This window comes from Apium graveolens, chromosome 7, assembly GCF_009905375.1.
Source record: "Apium graveolens cultivar Ventura chromosome 7, ASM990537v1, whole genome shotgun sequence".
Taxonomy (NCBI): Eukaryota; Viridiplantae; Streptophyta; class Magnoliopsida; order Apiales; family Apiaceae; genus Apium; species Apium graveolens.
Genome location: NC_133653.1, coordinates 92,243,410 through 92,266,024, shown reverse-complemented (window position 1 = coordinate 92,266,024; position 22,615 = coordinate 92,243,410). Strand labels below are relative to the sequence as shown.

The 22,615-nt window shown below is 32.3% G+C and overlaps 2 protein-coding genes across 4 annotated transcripts; one reads left to right on the top strand and one right to left on the bottom strand.

The window, feature by feature from the left end:
- Positions 1-2,410: 2,410 nt before the first annotated feature.
- On the top strand, positions 2,411-14,548 carry LOC141671690 (ras-related protein RABF2a). 2 transcript variants are annotated; one of them, XM_074477995.1, is made up of 7 exons: positions 2,411-2,597; positions 5,718-5,795; positions 5,920-6,087; positions 10,107-10,155; positions 10,503-10,580; positions 12,132-12,221; positions 14,244-14,548. In XM_074477995.1, exons 1-7 carry the CDS (start codon positions 2,559-2,561, stop codon positions 14,342-14,344), a joined length of 603 nt encoding a protein of 200 aa, XP_074334096.1. In that variant the 5' UTR covers positions 2,411-2,558; the 3' UTR covers positions 14,345-14,548. The 2 variants fall into 2 exon arrangements, with proteins under 2 accessions (XP_074334096.1, XP_074334095.1); XM_074477994.1 differs by having other exon boundaries at positions 2,414-2,597; positions 10,503-10,576; positions 12,128-12,221.
- A 1,164-nt stretch (positions 14,549-15,712) lies between these two features.
- On the bottom strand, positions 15,713-21,132 carry LOC141671057 (BTB/POZ domain and ankyrin repeat-containing protein NPR1-like). Of its 2 annotated transcripts, XM_074477146.1 has the most exons (6): positions 21,116-21,132; positions 20,379-20,519; positions 19,452-20,027; positions 17,915-18,668; positions 16,681-16,878; positions 15,713-16,169 (listed from the first exon to the last, which is right to left on the bottom strand). In XM_074477146.1, the coding sequence occupies exons 3-6, from the start codon at positions 20,001-20,003 to the stop codon at positions 15,913-15,915; spliced, it is 1,761 nt and encodes a 586-aa protein (XP_074333247.1). In that variant the 5' UTR covers positions 20,004-20,027; positions 20,379-20,519; positions 21,116-21,132; the 3' UTR covers positions 15,713-15,912. The 2 variants fall into 2 exon arrangements, with proteins under 2 accessions (XP_074333247.1, XP_074333246.1); XM_074477145.1 differs by lacking the exon at positions 21,116-21,132 and having other exon boundaries at positions 20,379-21,065.
- Positions 21,133-22,615: the final 1,483 nt, after the last annotated feature.

The following is a 22,615-nucleotide window of genomic DNA, read 5'->3' as shown; positions in this document are numbered from 1 at the left end:
AATGAACAAATAAGACAAAGTTGGACAGAGCCAAGTGCACTACCAAGAATCTTAACTATTCCTTACACTGGAAGTAGAGTGCACTTGAGGCCATATTGGTTGATAGAGTTCAAGGATGAAAAGAATACCACAAGATTTTTCAGATTAGAAGATCAGCTAAAGATATTAAGCAATAAGTCTCTCAAGGAAATGGAGGAGATGCTGGATCCATCTAATGAAGATGAATATGAGTTCTACATACAACTTCAACACCAGATAGAAGAGAATAATGAAAAGCTGGGAAAGAAGATTAAACACTCAGGGAGAAAAGATTAATTTGCTCAGACTAGAGGATCACCTTGAACAAGGCCTGTGAGACTTTTGTTAACTTTCTTTTATCAACTTTCAATAAAATTGCAGCACTTATCATTTTATCTTCTATTGAATGATCATTTTGTATAAAGTGTTTTGTTATCATCAAGTCCTCCAAAATTTATGCCTACAATTCTAGTAGATATAAATTGGGGGAGATTGTTAGGAATATGTTGTAGGCTTGATGATATTTTACCAAAACACCTTAGTAGATTTAATTAGGTGTGTTTGTAGCTTTCAACGGACAATCTTACTTTGTCATCCGTTGAAAGAGTAGTTTATGTTTAAATAAGTTTTTGTAGCACATTTCCTGTATACTGTAATGTCTTAGAGAATTAGAAGTTTTAGGATATTATAAGTCATGTTGGCTACTAGAATGATATACAAAATAGGTTGGCTAATTATAAATAATAGATGCCTTGTAATTTTGCATAATTAAAATTGAGTCAACTGCTATGGAAATATTTTCAGCGGATGTTTCTATAAGGCTTCAACGGATGACCCAAGTCCCAATCAACGAATGATCCCATAGAGTCTCGACGGATAATCAACATAGTCTCGATGGATAACAAATTCAAATAGGAGTTGATATTGACTTGACAGTCACATGGGTTGATTGTATACAAAAGGAATGTGGCAGGATGTAATCAGGATTATGAAGATCAGGAAACATTTCCATTTCCATGCAAAATAGGGACGTTCAAATATGTCATATTTATCTGGATTGCATTGGACAGAGAAATAAAGAAACATGTGACTAGACCTAGATAATAGACTTATGTTTCATATTACTACACATGTAACTTGGTGATATATAAACCAAGCGTAGCAAAGAGTTAATCTTGAATTGACACAGTCAAAATAAGCAAGAACAAGAGAGCATTTGTAAGCCATATCTTTAAGCACTCTCTAGTTCAGTTTGTAAGAACTCTTGTAAGCAGTTGTGTGCTTTTGCATCACGAAGATCTTCTACATTTATATATATCTCTGGTGGAAATAACAATCTACCAGAAAGTTTTAAACATGCTTGTTTATTTACTTTGTGTTTAAATACTTGAATATTTTTTATCTGCAATTATCCTATTCAAACATTGTTATATTTATATTTGTAAGAAGTTTTAATTTCCAAAACAAACCAGAATTCCATTCAACCCCCCTTCGAACTTGAAATCTAAGCCTCGGTCGAACTCGAAACCGAACATTTGTAATCGAGTTCAACCCGAGTCTGGCAATGTTCGGTTCGTATTGATTACACCCGTAAAAAGGTGATACCTTAAAAGAGGTGTTTAGTGGTATAAATAACTTTTATAATATATACCATCGTTTTACCCGTGATATCTACCGAATTTCTACTCGATATTAATTTTTACAATAAAGACAATATTAAGATAAAAAAGTTAAACACAAAAATACATAGCCCTAATTTATAAAAATTGTATTAAAATTATCATTAATACCTAAATCGATGGACACAAATTATAAAAGGCGATATTGTATTATAAAATTTATTTAATTTTATAGTTATCAGTTAATATATTTATTATTAATCATTTCTTAAATAAATCGTTCAATTTGATCTGATTTATTAATTAAGATGATCAAATATTTTATTTTGAAAAAACTGTACTTTTTTAAGTAACAATTATAAATATATGAAACACATTTAGATACCAATTTTCAAGCAAAAAAAAGAATTATTTATGAATAAAAATAGAATCTAAAAAAAAATTAGGATCACATATAATATTACTACATATTGTTACAAATCTATACAAGATTCAAATTCTTTAGTTGATTCTAGACTGATATATATCTTATACTTGATTTTTAATTTTAAATGAGATTTTACGTTATATCACATATTTATATCATATATATTAGGTTATATCACATATATATTAAATTTAATCGAAATTAAATATTATAATATTTATCTTAACAAATCACTTTTTTTTTATAAAAATAAGATATCTTGATGATATTATTCATTATTATTTTACATATTTTTTTCCCATTTTTGATAGAGATACTGCGAATACTTACGCACACGTATCATCGATAAAAGTTGGGTAGGATATACTTTTCTTGTTTTCTTTACCTCCGCATTTACAACGACCCTTTAATCTCTTCTGTATCTATAATTGTATCTATTATTCCATACCGTCACACCCTTCTTGAATTCCTTTTCTTTAACATCTCCTTCACTTATGGCCACCGCAGGAAACAAGAATATCAACGCCAAATTGGTATAAATTTCCTTCTTTTAATACTTTAAAAATCCAATCTTTATGTGTTTTTAGATTGTTATCATATTAATTTCATCTTATTTTTTGATAATCTTGACGTGGGTATCTTTTAGTTGACCTTAATTTTGATCTGGGTTTTGGGTTTACTCTATGGTTGACCTCAATTTTGATGTGGGGTTTTGGATAAATTTGTATTAGTTTGGTTTTTATATTTAATTGGTTATGTGGGTATTGATAGTTAGATTTAGGTAGTGTTTTTGTCTGAGTTTACGTGTTATTTTGGGTTTGAGCTGAACCAGTTTAATTGGAATTATCAATGTGAACTTCATTTGAGTAAATATGTATCTTGTTTTGTTGCTAAATGGGTGTGCATATGTTAAATGAAAACTTGGAGACTAATTTAGTTATCACGGATTAACTGACAGCATTGTTGTTAGCTAAAATTGTTTTTGTAAAGGTGCCCATTAAAGAAGAAAGTGATTGTTGTGGTATTTATTGATCATTAAGTATGATTATATGAGGACCGTGTTTTTTAACATATCGTTACATTATCATATTTATATAAGCAGGTGCATTGTATATTGATCGGTATTCATGTTTTAAAGAAGTAATTTGTCTTGTTTTTTTTTAATATTTAATTGCTTATGTGGTTATTGATAGTTAGATTTAGGTAGTGTTTTTGTCGATTTTTCGTGTAATTTTGGGTTTTTTGTGATTGGTGTTGCTGAATCAGTCTTTATGGTATGATTGGATCAGTTATGATCTTGATTTTAGTGAATACTGAAAATCTATTTTGTTTTGTCGCTAAATTGGTGTGCGTTAAATGAAAATTTAGGACTAATTCGGTTATAACGGAACTGGACTGCACTGTTGTTAGCTGTTAAAATAGATTATGTATAGGTATTCATAAAGAAGAAAGTGATTATTCTAGTATTTATGATAATAAGTATGCTTATATCAGGACTGTTTTTTTTAACATATTTTTATCATATTTATAAGCAGGTGCATTGTATATTGATTGGTATTTATGTTTTAAAGAAGAAGTAATTTGTCTTGGTTTGGTTTTTTATTTTTAATTGGTTATGTGGGTATTGATAGTTTGTTTTAGGCAGTGTTTATGTCGAGTTTTTGTGTAATTTTGGGTTTTTTGTGGTATGTGATTGGTGCTCAGCTGAATCAGTTTGTATGGTATGATTGTATTAGTTATGAACTTGATTTGAGTGAATATGTATTTTGCTTTGTTGCTAAACCGGTGTGCATATGTTAAATGAAAATTTGGAGACTAATTTGGTTATGACGGATTAACCGACAGCATTGTTATTAGCTGTTAAAATAGTTTTTGTAGAGGTGTAATTAAAGAAGAAAGTGATTGTTGTCGTATTTATGATCACTAAGTATGCTTCCATCAGGACTGTGTTGTTTAACATATCGTTATCATATTTGTAAGCAGGATTGTTTATATTGATTGGTATTTATGTTTTAAAGAAGTAAATATGTTTTCTTGCACTATCACCTATACGTTTTGGTCTCATGAATACTTCTGAAACAGTTTTTGACTTTATTCTTTTGTTTGTGGGTCCATAACCATCGCCTGGAATTCTAAAAACACAGTCTTAATCCATGTATAGTGAAAGCATTTTTTAGGAGTTTTGCTAGATTAAAGATTTACATGGCTAGTTTGATCATGACATCAATTTGAAGAATATCAAAGAATTTATTTAATCATGTTGCAGATGTTGAATGTTAATGCATACGGCCAGTATGTGTTGACCTTCATTATCTGCTAGTTTGCTGCACGTTTAGTTAAGATTCTGATTGCATTACATTTCGGATAATTTCAACCTGGAAAGCAGGGATTCGCCACCCAGGTGACGAACTGCGTATCCCTCATGTGGGGGTGCGGGAGTACACTGGGGTGCGGCCGAGTGCTTACGGGATTTGCCACCCGGCCTATCACAGTATTTTAGGGAAGGGAAATGGCGGGGTGTGGCAGAGGGGGTGCGGCAGTGGCAGAAGAAGTAATTTCCAGCCCCGATTCTTGACGATATTCTTTCTCTGACGTTTTCATCTTCTTCATACTTAATAAGAGGGTTATATTTTGTACGGTCGATGTATGTATATTACTTTAGGAGGAAGCAAAAGTCAATAAAGTAATATGTTGGTAACTGGTATGTCACTCAACTCAGGTGGGTTGAATGGTTTTTTAGTTAAATAATATATATATATATATATATATATATATAAAGTAACATATAATAATATTTTATAAACTGAGTGGTGAGTGCGCGGAGTCAGTCGGGGAGTTGTTGGATGTTCTACAAATAAAAAGAATAATAAAATACAATGAACTAAGTAGGGAATAAGGTTACTTAACGGTAATTTTAGGTGGTATTACCCAGGTATCTTGCTATAAATCAACTGTATTTGAGAATTTTGAATAATTTTTATATATTTATTGGAATAGATATTTAATTATTTTAAATAATAAAATAATAATATATTAAAAAAAATTATATATATTATATATGTTGAAATATTATTTATTTTCTGTATCCCGCCGCATCCGAATCCCCATATTTTCAAATTTAACGAATCTGTGAATCCCTGCACCGCGTATCCCCGCACCCGCGCCCATGCTTCCTAGATTTCAACACTTAAATACTAGTTGTTTGTCTAAGATAAGTCCTTGAATAAATTCTGAACTCTTTTCTTTAGTTTGCCCATATTTTTACAGTTCTTAAATCACTATTTCTGTATAATTTCTGGTCGCACATGTCGCTGTATCCGTTAGAAAAAGAAACACTGTTGGCTTAGTGGCTTGGATTTGTTGAGGAGGAAATCAAGAAGAGCACTAATTGTGTATCCCACATAAACTTCACATTAAGCAGTTTATTTTATCAAGATTCTATAAGTGCAACAAAATCTTATGTCGGTGGTGCTAAAAAGTGAAATGTGATTTCTTTGCCTGGAAGCTGGGACCGTGTTCTTGCTCTTTCAGTTCTGATCTTTTTTTTTCTGTATGAAACATACTTCTCTCCTATTGTGATGTTTAGTAATAGTACAATATATTTTGTATCATCTTATCTTCTGTTGTGATGTACTGATGTGTGTTTCTTTTAGGTCCTTCTTGGGGATGTTGGTGCTGGAAAGTCAAGTCTGGTGTTGCGTTTTGTCAAAGGCCAATTTGTCGAATTTCAGGTGAATGATAGTAGCTATGTATATTCGTATTCATGTTGAATAGTTTAATTTGTAATAATAAAATAATGCAGACTTAATTGTCCATTGTTCTCCTTTTGATTTAGACAATTATTTGATCATCCAGGAATCCACAATAGGTGCTGCCTTCTTCTCGCAAACAGTGGCTGTAAATGACGCAACTGTAAAATTTGAAATATGGGATACTGCTGGTCAGGAGAGATATCATAGCTTAGCTCCAATGTATTATAGAGGAGCTGCAGCTGCCATAATTGTGTATGATATAACAAACCAAGTAAGTTTCTACGGATTTTTATGTATCAGTTCCTCTTTTTTGATTATTACTGATATAGAAGGTGCAGTTCAAACTAAAACCATATAAAACTATTAAGATTTCATATATTGCCTATGTTGAATTTTTGCCTTTGGTAGCTAATGATTCACATCAAGAGTTCATCATTTACAAAATTAGTTAAAGTTACTGTCAAATTATAAGCTAGAATAAAACATGATGTCAATAAAATGTAATCAAAGCCTAAATTACTCCAAGAAAAATACTGCAGTAAGTAGTGTAAAAGTCGGCAATATTGTTATAGTTAAATGTTAATGTTTATATTTACTGCCATGTTAGTACAATGTAGGCAGTAAATTCATCACATTGTTCAATTAATAGAGGCTCTGCCTCCCTTGTTATATGCAGTAGGAAATCAATAATATACATTCAGTTTCTCTGCTAATCTCTCTTATGTTAATATATTTAACCATCTGTAACATATAACAGTAGACACGCAGCTGAAATACACCTGTATACTCTGTGAAACATATTTTATAACAGTTACTTGTATGCTCTGTTCTAAAAATCACCGATTTTACCGATTAATCGCCCGACTAATTATTCCAATATGCTCTGCCGATTAGATTTTATAATCCGATTAATCACTGCATTTTTTTATTAAATTTATATATTTAGTTTAATAAATAAATTATTTTTATATTTTATTAAATGCATCCAATTAATGCTCCGATTAATCAATCTGATTAATCACTAAAAGGTTGCTCTACCAAATAATGCTGATTTCCGCTTTTTAGAACAATGCTTGTATGCATGGAACTTTTACTATATGTTCAATTCTCATTATGTTTTTACCATTTGCAAATAGGTTATAGCTCTTTAGTTTTACTTTATTAATGTGATGATATTATTGAGGGGTTTACTGCCCAAAATAAGTTGGTTACCTCTGTCGAAAGATTTAACCTCTCATGTTGTATTATAGTTTGTATTATAGTGTTTTGTACAAGGTTTTATATTTAAGGAGCAGGTTATATGAAACCAGGGACGGATCCCGAAAAATAATTCGGAGGGGCTAAACTTGAATCTTAATACCATAATATATACAGGAAAGCTATTCAGATTTTTGCTGCATGTAAATAACATTTAAACAACAAAACAGACCTACACATATATACTATTTTAATTGTGTGTGACGCTTTTTCATCTTGTAAAACACTTCAATGATAGAATCATTGTCAAATTTTTCAGCAACTTCCTTCTCCATATAAGTAACCAAGTAGTTCTGCAAATAACCATCCTCCATCTTGTTATGAAGTTTATTTTTGACGAAACTCATTGCGGAGAAAGCATGTTCAGTGGTAGCCTTTGAAACAGGTAATGTCAAAACAAAACCAATCGGATTAATCAATCTAGGAGTGGATATATGATTGATTTTCTTGTCTTTAATAAAAGCTGACATAAGCGTGAAACTCGTTTTGCACACTAACATCAAGATGTAATGTTCTAATTGAAACTTCAAGTGTAGCTTGTCATTTTCAGAAAATCATCAATGTTTGCTAATTTGTAAATAGCTTCTGCATCAAATGATCTAAAGCAATCTGCCTGCTCTAGAGCTAAACTAAGAACAAGTAGTTCTACCATAATAATTTTACATTTTCAAAAATTGCATCACATCCCCCATCTCACATAATTTGAAGAAGTGATTTAGTTGTGGAGACCACATTCATAGCATTTAAAATATCTTGTGATTTTCTTTGTAAAGCTTAACAAAGATCATTAGTAATCTCCATGATCTCTCTCACAAGGTGTTATATGAATACGAAATTATAAGATGTCAATAGATCATATGCCTTGTTAGCTTCATCATGTTAAATATAAGTACCTGGAGCATTGATGAAAATCTTTAATAAATGAAAACTGCTCTTTAGCATGAAAGAAGGAGATGGGGCCGCCTAATGGTTTCCAGAAAACTTCCTTGAGAAAACATCTGTCGAAGAAATGGACCCGCGAGCTTCTGACTTAATATAATATAACCAGATAAGATTTTTCTCTATTTACCCCAAAACTTCGAGATATATTTTGTCAACAAACTTACTCTCTTAGACGAGGGAGTTGAATAGTCGTAACAATTCTAGTGGAGGGATTCCACAACAGACACTTGTCAACATTTGTACAAATATGCTTGTATCTGTAATTATAAACCCAATTCAGAAGATTAAAATGCTCATACATGAAAATATGGTAATTAATAATGTAGACCAAAATAAGATGAATAAGGACAAGAATTAACTAAGCAAGGATTCATCTTTTAAGGACCAAGAAGTGCAAATAAAATGCTTAATTAAAGAATTGAGTAAACATGATCGTAAGGAGCAAAAATAAAGTAAGGGACTGAGATTTGAAAAGGAACTCAAATAGTTGTTCCAAATCCATACTTAAGAGTGAAAAAAAGAAAAGAAAAATGATACTTTAATTTGGGAAGGCATGAAGAATTGAAGAGATAAAATGTTTATGGGTTTGCTTTAGTTTGCATTTTCCTTTTTCACTTTGCTGTCAGTTATCGGGATAGCCTAGTATTTAGACTTTTGTTATGACCACATGTTGCCTGGACTAGCATAAATATTTTCAAATTGGGGGGTCTAAAAAATTATTTTAAAAATTTTATACATATAAAATTGAAAAATGTATAACTTTCTTTTGGGGGGGGGGGGCGCCATCCCGTGCCTCCTGCAATAACCTGTCCCTGTTATATTCCGGGTAATTGTTTTAAATCCCTAATTATGCAAGTAAACACAAAGGGCAGAGAATCATTAGTTATTTGCCTTTTTTACAGTGAAATCACTATATCCTTTATAAAGCAACAAATAACTAAATTGTTCATTTTATAAGTTCAGTGATATGGTCCAACAGAGACTGTGTAGTCCATGCCTTCTATTTTGTTGTCAGAACCATTTTTAATCAACGATTGCCGAGAGAAAGCTCTAATGTCAAGGATAATGATTTTATTGGGTTGGGCTGATGGTTGCAAATGTAAGTGACTTGGTATAAAATAATATTCACTCAGTTAATTCTGGATTGCAAGCTATCAATGTAGCACCACATTAGGTGGGCCGCCAAACTAGTTTGCACACAGAATTTCCCATTATCTGTGGACATGCATGAGCTAGCATGCAAATGATTTTACTTTTTAATTTACTTCTATGCTACATTTTTCTGTAGGATCCGAAATAAGATTATGCTAAAGAAAATTAGTGATAGAGGAAATGTAGAATAGCTTTTTACAGGATTCAACTTTTTGTGAGTGAACATTCTGTCTGACAAGAAAACCTGCGTAGAAAATTTGTAATATGCTCTTGATTTTTATAAAGTTAAATAAATATTTCCCAGATGTTTATGCCCTTGATGTTTATATGAGTCCTATTTTGTTATCTATACATGTAGTGCCAGGATTTCAGTTTGCCATGTTTCTAATTGTTTATTAGTACTTCTTTCCAAACATTCTAAAATTTATCAGTAATAATATTCATGTGTCATGACCAAGTCAAGGGTCTTCCTCTGTATCTATGTAGATGTAGGTGGAAGTTTATGTGTGTGGTAAGGAGTGAGGCCCATTCGAATCTTAAAGGAGTAACAGTTGTTGATTTTTAACAATTTTACTCAAAAGTGACATATACAGGATATAGGAATTTAGATGCTGTATCAATTGTACACATACAAATCTGCATTAGTCGCTGTAGCCTCATTTCTGCTTGGTTGAGTGGATTCTTCTATTGGTGCTTTCTAACCTACTAGTCGAATCTGATATAACGGGATAGTCATAAAAGTTTGGTTTTCATTTATTAACAGAAATTTACTGGCTTCAGTAATATGTTAATAAGAGAAACTTCTGGAGTATACTGAATTGAACCTTTAGAGTAGTCGATATCAATGCACATCTTTGATAGGAGAAATAACTGTTTACAATTCCCATCAAAGACTTGTCTGCAATGTCAGTGTTGTAACAACTGAATTTTCTTTTGTAGGCATCATATGATAGAGCAAAGAAATGGGTTCAAGAGCTTCAAGCACAAGGTAAAATTTAAATTCGTTTAAGCATGCTCGCAGTGATGTCATTTTTTTCCCTTTAATGGTTCGTAGCAATATATGTAATTGAGCTGAAAGATGACTAATTCTTTCAATGTTAAAAATAATTTAATTCTATCAGAATATTAATGATGTAAAAAATTTGGTAGATAATTCTCTTTTTTGCACCAATATTGTATTTATTTTCTGATTCGATTTCCTCACTTTTATAAATGTATCAATGCTATTAATTAAAATGTAACTATAAAATTCTTGTTTTGATCAGCAACTATGTTATTGAAAATTACATTTCAAGATTACTTATCATTTTTTCCATTCTTTTAATTTGTATTTAGGCAACCCTAACATGGTCATGGCACTTGCTGGAAACAAAGCCGATCTATTAGATGCAAAGAAAGTGGCAGCAGAGGCAAGTATTTGTTTTTACTTTTCTGCTAATTTTAATCTGGTTTCTTATAAACATGTGCTTCCTTGTAGGTTGAAACTATTAATGCATTTTCTGATTATATGCACAGCTTACATGTTCTGTAATATGACGTGGCTCTGGTTTTTATAATAAAATGATGGGCTCTGTGCTTTATAATTGGCCACCCTATTTATATACTCCCACTCGGTTAATTTAATTTGTTTTAGACTCATGCACAAGAATTAAGGAGACCCCTCATTATGGCTAAAACTTATCTCCTAATTAATTATCTTAGAACATGTTTTGCAAATTAGATATTTAATGTATCTTGAAATATTAGAATGAATAACAAAAGCAGAAAGCTAAACAATTGATATTGAAAAACAGAGGGAGTGCATCAGTACAGCTATATGGCTAAATCCATAGTTGCTCTATTTTCAAGTCAGATCGATTAAACTATTTGAATGTGGATTTTATAAAGTGACATACTCCATTTGATAATCAAGCTGTGGAGCAGTGTAGATAAGGCATTCCAAAAAAAAAAAATTAACATAGGTTAGTATAGCACAGTGCCTCTTTGTTTGGTCGTAACTCACTGTTTCCATTACTTTAAAGCTTATTTAAATTGTGTGTAAAATTGGTCGTGCATTGGGGAGTGTATAATCTCTGTCTATTATTATTTTAATTGCCTTGATATTTTCTTGGGCAAAAATATTCAATATTTGAGCAACTGATTGGGGCTATAAAAATAATTCATTTTCAATGGTTACTTACTGTTGTACTTTTTTATTATTTGTACCTTCTCTTTCTTTGCCTGAAATTGTGGCCTGTTATTATTTTTTCTCTTTTACATGACTAGGCTATGGATTCTTCTTTGCTTAGATTTCCCTGTTGTACTCGGGTTTATTACAATTCATGGTTCCAGCTAACAATAGTTCACATCTCAAGGTGTTATATATTTGTTTTTAGTAAAATAATATGATTTTCAGAGAGATATGAATGGAACTGTACCAATATGAAATATTTTATTATACTATAAAAACCCAAACAAGTGAGTGACAGAGGCTCTGATGAATCATTACCCCATACGTTGACGAAAGCTCCCTACAAAATTTTGTAGATCAATCAACAAAAAACTTCTGTGAACCTGAATGGTTTACTGAACAAATGAAGCAACAAAAACTTACAGGTCTAGTGTACATCGTTAAATGAAAAAAGTTAATAAGATTTTTTTCTCTGTAAACATCAGCTCTATTATGACAGGCTTTAATGGGCATGCATTGTAATTCCTGTAATTGCTGCTGCAATTTTTGCATTTTCTAGTATACGGTGTAGTAGACTCTTGCTCTTTTCTGATACTAAATGAACCTCTTAGATTCTTAGGCTCTGTTCATCAGGTCATGTACGGGCACTCTTATTATCATTAAATCGTGTGTGCAGAATATGGTTTTTTTTTAATGAACTGGGCTTATATTTCCTGAACCTTTATGTTCTGCAATTACGATCATCTGAGCCTCTCTCCGATATAAACTGTTTCATGTTATTTTTATACAGGAAGCACAAATATATGCACAGGAGAATGGTCTTTTCTTCATGGAAACCTCTGCAAAAACTGCTACCAATGTCAATGACGTTTTCTATGAAATAGGTTCGACTCTTTGAACATGTATTGCCTTGTCAAATGACACAAATAGATTTTATTTGTTGTGGGTAGTTGCTCTAATGATTAGTAGTATGCAGTACATGTCTATGGAAATTGATGACGTGATTTTGAAATTCTTTGCTGGGGTTGATTTACTACTACATAGCTAGACCTCGTTATTCCTTGGCTCCAACCAGAGACCACTTCCCTTTGGCCTCCTCTGGGTAACAAGGGGGTCAGTGTTCAAGCTTAGTGGTGGCATGAGTACAAGTATTATCTGTTTGTTAGGACTGTAATTGAGTATACACTCGCGAACTGTTCGGTTCGGCTCGAATTCGGTTTGATTTATAAACGAGTTGAACATGAACACAGTTTTATGGTTTGATTTATGTATGATTTGAACTTGAGCACAAACATAGTCCGGCTCGAAAGTTCGCGAACAAGTTTGATTACATTGTTCATGAACAAGTTCTTTAATATAGTTTGTGAATTGGTTCATGAGAAGTGAGAATAATGCTTGAATTATAACTTATATATATATATATGCATATGGGCTTGAAAACATATTTTGTAAACATATATTATAAACGGGTTAAATATTAAATTGGTCACTCAACTGAAGGCCATATATCTGTTAAATTATCAAAATTAACGGGGTATCATTTGACTCACTGAAGTCATAATAAATATCAAACATCTACCTCAAAATATGTGCTCGAGAACTAAAATTTATTTTTATGAAGTTTTGTACATTTTTCTTGAATCCTATTATAACCAAATGAAAAATTATGAATTTTTAGTATTTTAGATGATATAGTGAGATTTTTAAAAATTAATCTACTAATCATGTTTATTTAAATAAAAAACAACTACAAGATTAAAAATAAATAGTAGATAAATTTTTAAAAATCTTTACTATATTATCTAAAATATCATAACAAGATAAGTGTATAGAACTTCATAAAAATAATTTTTAGTTTTCGATCATATATTTTGAGGTATCTGTTTGATATTTATTATGACTTCAGTGATTCATATAATATCCTGTTAAGTTTGATAATTAAACTGATATATGTATTTCAGTTGAAGTGACCACTTTAATATTTAACCCATTTATAAACACATGCTTATGACATAATAATCAGTGTATATATTCATCTATAATTTTGATTTACCAATTTATCTATTCATTATATATGCTAACTAATAAATATATAATTATTTTATTTCATTATGTTCATGTATTTGATTAGTGTGTATATATCGTTATTTAAATAAAAATAATGCAATTTAATCAAAATCAAATGCTAAACACGCAAGTTTAGTTATTTGGTTTATAAGATACTTAATATGATAAAACAAAACAAGCGGAACTAATGAAATATTCTTGAATCATGAGAACGAGTTTATAAGCTGAGTTGTTCGTGATAAAGGGTGATAAAAGGTTTGTGAACAATATTCATGAGTTATTCGTGAACCTTAGTTCGTGAAATATATTCGCGAGCGGCTGGTGAACTTGTTGGCGAATAACTTTTTCTTAATGAGCCGATATACGAACGCTAATATTGGCTCATTAAAATTCGAGTTCGATAAATTTTTAACAAGTTGAAACATGAACATGTAAGAGTTCGGCTCGATTCGGCTCATATTAAAGCCCTACTGTTTGTATTATTTTTTTTCACTTGACCGCTTTCAAAAAAGTAGTAATATTTAACCAGGCCTTGTTTTGCTCTCTGCTTTCTCGAAAAAGAAATGTCATATTCATTTATTTCATTTGCATTATTTTACTTGGCCTCTTTGTTTTTTTGGGTTAAAGTAAATAACAAGAAATTTAAATAATCACGCACACAATTGTCACCATGGAGACTTGAACCCTAGACTTCTTATTGCCAGGTGTGGGGTATCTGCTAGGCTTCAATGCTAGCCGCTAGGCGCTAGGGCTACATTAGCCATCCTTTTTGCTAGTTTACTAATTCTTTGTCTTTAATTGCACAGAAGCAATAACTATTATTTATTTTTTCCTTGCAGCAAAGAGATTGCCTCGTCTGCAGCCAGCACCCAACCCCTCGGGGATGGTTCTTGTGGACAGACCTGCTGATAGAACTGCTTCTGCCTCGTGTTGCTCTTAAATTTCAATAATTGTTCTAATAATTGCATGTACACAATCCAACTCATTGTACAGAATCATTGTTAAGACTACCTTGTATTATTTGCAAAGCGTGGTTATTGTAATTTACCCTTTTAAAGCTGATTATACTCTCTCTGTGGGATGAATCAATTTACTAGGAAATAAATCACTGGGAAGTCTATTGCTGTTCCAAACACAGAATAAACTTTTCAACTTGGTGATGGAGTAACTTATATGAAGCGTGTTTAAAACCAATTGTGTGGGTTGTAAGATTGTGAAACTTTGTGTTGCATTTTTTCCAGCTAAGCTCTGTGTTGTATATTGTGTTCTAAAAATACAAAGAAGTGTTTGTTGTGTTTACAACAGCGAATGTGCGTGGGATATATGCATGTGTATTTTGTGTATTGTTTAGGAACCCAAATTGAAGCATACATGACCGGTGGGGGTTCTAACAGATGTTATCGCCGATCCACAAGTTTGACGCTAGCGATGTTGTGATGAGGAATTGTGTTATTTTGGGTTGATTATTTATTTAGTTATGATATTAACCACCATTTATAATGTTGTTGGTACTGGTAGTCAGCATTTACCTTGACCATTCCGAAATTGACCCAGATAGTGAGAAGTAAAATGAGGTCGAGGTTCTCCATTGACCATTTGTTCATCTCAGTGATTTTGGAAAAAGAAAGAAGAAATATTTCTCATTTTATTTTAACTATGCCTGTTTATCTAACCATTTTACCCACTTAAATGCATCAAAATAAGCGTTCTACTCTTCATGCACCGTTTGGCTATTCTGCTTAATGGACTACATTGTGACTTAAATGAAGAAAAATTGAAAGTTAGCTGTTGTACTTGCCTCATTTTACTTATTGTAATCATCGGCTTTATTCTGCTATCATATCATCTTATTAATTAAATAGTTAGATTAATTACCGTTAGTATTTATATAATAATTCATATTTTAATATTTCAATTTTAAATTTTGTATTTCATATATTATATTCATGTATTAAATTATTGTATTAAAATTTTGATTTTTTTAAGAAAAATTATAACTTATAAGTTATTATTTACCAAACGCATTAACAACTTATAACTAACTTATACGTAAAATTATCCTTTTAAGTTAAAGATGTTCATTTCACCTATACGACACTTTTCAACTAAGATACATATATAAACTTTAAAAACCCCAAGCCGCCGCCCATATGCTGCGCCTCGTTTTATATATGTGATATCGACTTGGAAAAAGAAAATAACAAATAGGATATAGAGGGGATGAGAAGAGAAAAATGGATTAAAACAGATGTATTGAAAATATTCCAATGTCTAAAAGCACAATCCAAGGAACTCTAATACAGCACTCTACCAAAAAATTAATTGTCTACATTCAAATGAAAAATTGCAACAAAAAAAAGCTCATTTATGCTTTTTTGTCAATGTTTTATCCTATTAGGTATTTTACAGAAGCCGAGCTGGATAGTCAAAAAGCTCTAGCTACATCACTGAAAGCATCTATATAATGGCAAAAAATCATTAGAACAGATACATGTTCAATGCAAATTTTTATTTTAGTAATTTTCGTTGTCGCTTGAGTGTAGACGAAGATGAAGTGGACGACAAGCCAACACGATGTAGCTCAGCCTTGTCTTTGGTAAAAGCCTTGTGTACATCTTCCTTCAGCTCCATAAAGCGTTGCTTCTTGTTCTTCTGTTCTTCCGCAGAGCCTTTGTCGAGATACAAGGAATCATCGTGCAAATCATCCAACATAAACTTATCCAGGACTTCAGAGCAATTTGGAAAATAGCGTCGGCCAGTCTCCACTGCAAATGGTACAATCACAAATCTCTGTTACTAATAATACCTCTGTGATTAAGTGCAACAAAACCCAAGGCAAGAAAGAAACAATAGGAACTAGAACGGACATCTAGAAACATAAAATATTGTTGTTTCTGAATTAAGCAACACAGCAGTGTGAAACAGTAAGACATCAGGTTGTGTTGTTTTACCTTCTTAATTCTAAAGATCTGGAGACTACTCACTTTTTAAAAATTAAGTTCCCGAAGCCACCAGTGCACTACCACTACGCACATTTCAAGATATCAGGATGTAGCAATTCTAAGGGGATGTGTAACTTGAATTAGATAAGCGGACTTAATGCAATAGACTTTCAAAAAATGCACAACTATTAAAAAATATGGATAGCATAGAAGTGTACCTACATTGTGCCATCTACGACCCTTTTCAATTTGATAGAAAATATAGTACATGACAGTTAATAGCTATCGGGCAAAAGATTTTAAATACATTTTATATTTCTAAATTTACACATACCTGTCTTTTTAAGGGCAGCCATCCTTGCAAGGATTCTTTCATTCTTTGCTAAGGGTGTCTCGTTTAAATCAACCTCCCTTAAGTTGCCACTTGAACCTTTTTTAGCCATTAAACCGGGATATTGAGATGTGGTCTCAGCATTAGCAATCTCCATTGCTAGCTTCGCCTCAGAGGGGAAGAGCAGTCGTGCAAATGCCACTGTTCGAAAGAAATATATCGAAATAACTATTGAGTAGGTGCGAATATAACCAAAAAAACTAAGAGTAAGTGCTAAAATTCTGAAATAGGAAGATATCAATTAATGAGCAAATTTTAATCAGCTGAAATATAATTCTTCTCAAATGCTTTAATACATATCAGCATATGCAAAACATATCTGAATTTCATGGTTTACAATGTCTAACAGAATTTCACTGGTCATCTGCAGACTAGAAATAATAAAACAAAATCGTCTCGTATTGGCAAAGCATGAGGTGAATCTCTAATTCAGTACTCCCTCCGTCCCGCTGGGAAGTTTACGTACACTATTTGCACGCATTTCGAGGCTTCTATAATCATAATGTTTTTTTAAATTTTTTTTTAAAAAAAAAATTATGGAATTATACTTTAGACGAGCATTGAAAAGCGTGCCGAAAAGTAACGTAAACAATCCGGTGGGACTGAGGGAGTAGTTTTTAAAGCCAATAGTTGAAACTCAATCGGGCGATGTAGCGCAATATAAAATAGCAACAAAAAGCACAATACAACTAGCTATGACTTATGACTGCCATTTCTTATAATATATACACATCTAGATATAAATGAAATTACATCTGCAGTATGTTGTCATTTAAGAAAATATTAATTAATGAAAGTATGTCTCATAAATGCTGGATAAGGGGCAATTTTTGTGGAACACCCGAGTGAACTGCCGTTTAGGACTAACACTATAAGCAGATGAAGCAAAACAAAAATTATCGGTGGCTTGCATTCCGAAAAAACCCTGATTTTGCAAATACTAAGTTGTGACTTGGTATTTATCAGTGAAACTACTGTTAAATAAATTTGGAAAGTTTCCCAAGTTTTTCGAATCAAAGAAATAAACATTATTTGATATCTTTGAGACCCAATCATGAAAAAAAATACCATTTTCCACAATATAATATTCTGAAAGACATGATCACATTTTTTTATAAGTATAAGCAAAATATAATCTCAAAAATCAAGTCCACCACAAACAAGAAAATAATGTTACCTCTATCTTCCAGATACAAAAGCTCCATGTGTAGGTCATCAACAATTCTTGGAGAAGAACTTGATGCATCTGTAGAAATTGGGTTTCTACGTATTTCACGCTCCAACACATCGATGCATAGGCGATCTTTGTTTGATTTTTGACCCTGTTCTGTTTTCGCATTATAATCCTTTGGTCTTGTCAATCTCTTACAGATGCTAACAGAATTCTGCCCATCTGGTGTTGTTTCCAATGCATAAGCTCCGTTCTCCAACAGTTGTACAATAATTGATGGCTCCCTGCGTAATGCAGCAACATGAAGGACTGTGTAACCCCGAAGATTACGAAGATTGACATCAGCCATGCCCAAATTAAGCACCTCAGATACAACTTTTGGATCACAATATGCAACAGCATAATGAAGAGCATGTGCTGCATCTAAAGTTATATCAGACTCGGTCAGGAGAAGTTTTACTAGTTCAACATCATCCGAATCTAGTGCCTTGTGTATTCTCCTAATCCTCTTTTCACGCAAGGGATCCTCAGCCACCATGGCATTGTCATTAGTTTCCTGGTATTTGAGGCGAACCGACTTGATATCATTCGCTACTTCATATGGAACTTCCTTCTCAATAGAGATATTATCAAGATCTGACCGAGCTACCCTATGTACACACTGATTAAGAAGCTGAAGTGACTGGCAATGAAAGGCGACTAAAAGGATCGGGATGACATCCTCAACAAGAGCCTTCTCAACAAAGTTGACAAGACGCCGCTGCATATGAATGTATTAGTAAATTAAAAATTTACTACGAAAAAAATTAAATTTCTGAACAACGCACATCATAAAATTTTTATCGAGAGTCGCAACTGGAGAGGAGTCATCATAATTAGTTATCGTAGGAAAAAAAGGATTAACATTCATACAATATTGCTCATCTCGGATTCTTGATAACCGCGACTTATTTCAAAATAAAATACAGTGGCTCGGAGATCATTTTTATATCAGATTACAAATTCCTTGAAGTAAAATTACCCAGCTCAAGTTTGACTAGCATATAATATTTCATTTCACGTCTTGTTAGTAAAACATTATTAACAAAGGTAAATTTAGCAAGTTTAAAAGAAAGTGGATCCTCTTCCATTGGCATAAAGACCAGCTTTGCTGAAAACATAAGGACAAATGTTGCAGTTCCACAAGGGTTTAAGGTGATAGAAGGGATTTAGGTTTTAAAACTTGGTAACCTTAGCGACATGTTGTCATTGTGGAAATTCTAATTCTGAGAATTATCTTTGGATTGATTTAAACTGTATCTTGGCCTTTCTGTGGTATGTAGCTAGGAAATTCAATATTATTTTGTTGAATTACACGATGAAGTAGAACTTTTTCTGGGTACACCTAAAGCTTTGTTTCTCATAGTCTAAGACTTTAGTACAATGATATTCCTGTCTGCAACCATTTTTTTACCATTTTCTTAAAATCCAGTTACCCCACGAAAGCATTCAATACAAATCATCACTTGGGTAAATGGACAATAATCAGTAGAAAACTACACACCTGAAATAGTGAAACCAGTTCCGGAACCCGAAAAATAGCAGATGCATACATCAAATCCACAGAGAAGTTGATAGCAGGTCTACATGCATGGTGGATGCATTGATCATCAACGCATGTCGACACCTCTGGTGGACAAGGCTTCAACTTTCCGGTATACAAATAGCTCAAGAAAATAAGGAATGCCTCATATCCAACACTGCCATATGGTAACAAATCTTTCATGTTATATTTAGGCCTACTTTCCTTCTCCACAGAGTCCCTCTCTTTCTTAAAAAGCTCATAAAAAAATTCACTCCTAGAAGCCAATATACATCTGTGTACACCCACAGATACATCCTCAACTACAATATCGGCATCGCTATAATCAATACTACCGGAACTAACCACAAGTTGCTCCAAGCTAGCACTGAGCTTAGCTAAACTAATAATTTCAAGACTAGAACCTCCCTCGGGTACAGATTGAGTTGACAAATTGTAGGATGTAGATCCATTAGATATAAGGGAAGATGAAGTAAAGCTCAAAGATGATGATGGTTCAACAGAATCCTCCATTGCCTACTAGTTCGAAACCTACTCCTGCTTTCCGATAATAACATGAATCCAAATTGGTAAAATATTTAAAAAAAAACGCAAACAAATCACAACTTTTTACAGCTACCACTGCTACAAAATATGATCTTACAAGTCATTAGTTGTTTCAAGCACCTTCATACAAGTAAAACTTTACACATAAACTATAGCAAATAATCAACAATTGATTAAAGAAAAAGTAACATTTAGGGGTGGTTTGACTATGCATAATTTCTACTATTCAAGTCAAAAATACCCCTTTAGCTACTTTTTTTACTTGGTAAAAAAGCTAAGACAGGCCTCAACTAATCACTAACTTTTAGTAATTACTAAATAAGGAAATGCAAAATTTCTAACCTGTCTTAAGCTGATCTTTTCTTGATCTTTAGAGCAATCAATACTAGTATTGAAGTAAGCCAAGACCCCTTTTGGTGATAGATAGATAAGCCATTATAATCAGCATATATGGTTCATGAATCAGAGAACCGTTGACTTCACCTAAAGAAAAAACCCATTAAACCCCAATAAACTTATACATACAAATTTATGTTTGTATATTCTAGAGCAATTAAGAACAAATGAAAGACCGCTTAAAGATTGAATCTTTCTGCAAAATCTTGAAAACCCAGTTGACAAAAAAAAAGATTTAGTCACTAAACCCCTATTTTTATATAGCAAATAACTAGAGTGGTCAAGAAAATGATAGAATCACACATAAAGATTGAATCTTTATGCAAAACCTTGAAAACCCAGTTGAAAAAGAAAGATTTTAAGTGACCGAAGGGCTATAAATAGTCAAGAAAAAGGGGAATCAGAAAATAAAGATTGAATCTTTGGACAAAATCTTGAAAACCCAGTTGATAGAAGAAAGGATTGGAGTGAGTAAAACAGTAAAGTGGATTGAAATTCAAGAGGAATTAGTATTGAAGTGGTGAGAAAAAAAGGAAGATTCGTGGGATGGCTACAAGTGTATTTCTAAGAAAAGAGGGAGAGAGAAAGTGTGAAAGTCGTCGTGTGGTGTGGGGGATAAAAGAAAGTAGTTGTTTGGATGACGATTAATATGTTGTCACCATTGTTTGCGGGGCTTTGCTTACCTTATCAATGCCGTCAGTTTTCTACTTTAATTCATCGACAACTCCATTTGATTAACTGTGGAGGAGTCAGACTCATGGTGGGTGAGTGAAAATAATATGCATATTATATCGTTATGATACAACGGGTGCTTTTTTTATTGGCGCACCCTAAACATCAAAATTTATAATTTATTTAATTAAGTTAACTCGGCCTGAACTATTTTCAGCTGACTCCCTTCTTTCATCCTCTCTATTAGAATGTCTATTTTCAAGTAAATTAAGGGGCTTTCACTGGTTTTCTCCGGTGGAAAGCCCCAACCCCTTTATTCTCTATTATTCTCATTTATTTCCTTTCAATAAAACCCAATTTTTTAGTTGTTTGTGTGTCTCTCCTATTGGAGTGTGTATTTTGTCTCTCCTCCTTTTGGAGTGTTTGTTATATTTTTATTTAGTCATGCTTGGATTTATCTGGTGATGGATCTGTTAAGGACGAATTTATTGATATTTTTGGGGATCTACAAAGCCTGCATCGGATCTGGGACGGTGGTAATTATTACAAGAGCTCACCTTTCACAACTAAAGATTGTTCATCTTTCATGGGTTTATACTTTCGACATGTTTATAGCTGGTATCCGGCATGTAAATAGCTGGGGTGCCTTCGGCATGTCCATAGCTGGTGCCGCTTCTCCAATCTCATTTTATGCGATTGGTGTTTCTGAACACTGGGTTAACCATAGTTTTTATGTGATATGGTCAATTGCGATGTTGTTATTTTCAGAGATGCTGCTGCAATTTGGATCGATTGGGATGTTTTTGATTTCGTTTTTAATTTCAAGAATTTTTAAATTCTATGTGTTAAACGATCAGGAAACAAATCATCTAATTATTTTTAGTATGTTATTTGTTTTATCACCTGGTTGTATCGACAGTTGGCGGTTTGTCCCGACTGTACTATATTCAATTTAATGAGAACTTTCTGCATTTGTCAAAAAAAAAATTTATAATTTTAGGTGATTTTGATTGATGAAATTTTTTAAATACACGTACATGATTATTATAAGAAAAATTAATCAATTTTTATTAAAATTACAATTTTTTGCGTTTATTAATCAACCTGGTTTATCATGTTTACTCCCTCGGTCCCAGATTAATTATCCGCTTTAAGTTTTACGTGTAGTTAAAGTGTATTGACACCATATATGCGTTGATCATTTTTCAATTTTTTTGTGATTAAAATTTAAATCTTAAACTTTTATTCAAAAAAATAAAAATTTAAAAATGATTAACAAACATATATAATCAATATAACTTAAATTATGTGAAAAAATTAAATTAAACAAGTAAATTGGGACAGAGTTATTTAACCTTAATTATATAAATTAAGGTTAAATAGTAATAGAAGTCTATGTTAAATCGGGTTTGTAAAAAAATAGATGCAAACTATAGTTTTTGAAAGTAGATTTACAAGAATGAAACCTGATTAAAGTTAAGAGGTGCAAAATAAAATTCTCTTTTTTATCC

What these genes read in the sequence shown, in the direction of transcription:
- LOC141671690 (XM_074477995.1), top strand. Translation starts at nt 2,559, where the DNA reads ATGGCCACCGCAGGAAACAAGAATATCAACGCCAAATTG. An exon ending in GCCAATTTGTCGAATTTCAG is followed by an intron (nt 5,796 to 5,919) that starts GTGAATGATAGT and finishes TTGATCATCCAG; the next exon opens with GAATCCACAATAGGTGCTGC. An exon ending in TGACGTTTTCTATGAAATAG is followed by an intron (nt 12,222 to 14,243) that starts GTTCGACTCTTT and finishes TTTTCCTTGCAG; the next exon opens with CAAAGAGATTGCCTCGTCTG.
- LOC141671057 (XM_074477146.1), bottom strand. Translation starts at nt 20,003, where the DNA reads ATGGAGGATTCTGTTGAACCATCATCATCTTTGAGCTTTACTTCATCT. An exon ending in TTTGTATCTGGAAGATAGAG is followed by an intron (nt 16,879 to 17,914) that starts GTAACATTATTT and finishes TCTTTCGAACAG; the next exon opens with TGGCATTTGCACGACTGCTC. An exon ending in GGCTGCCCTTAAAAAGACAG is followed by an intron (nt 16,170 to 16,680) that starts GTATGTGTAAAT and finishes TACCATTTGCAG; the next exon opens with TGGAGACTGGCCGACGCTAT.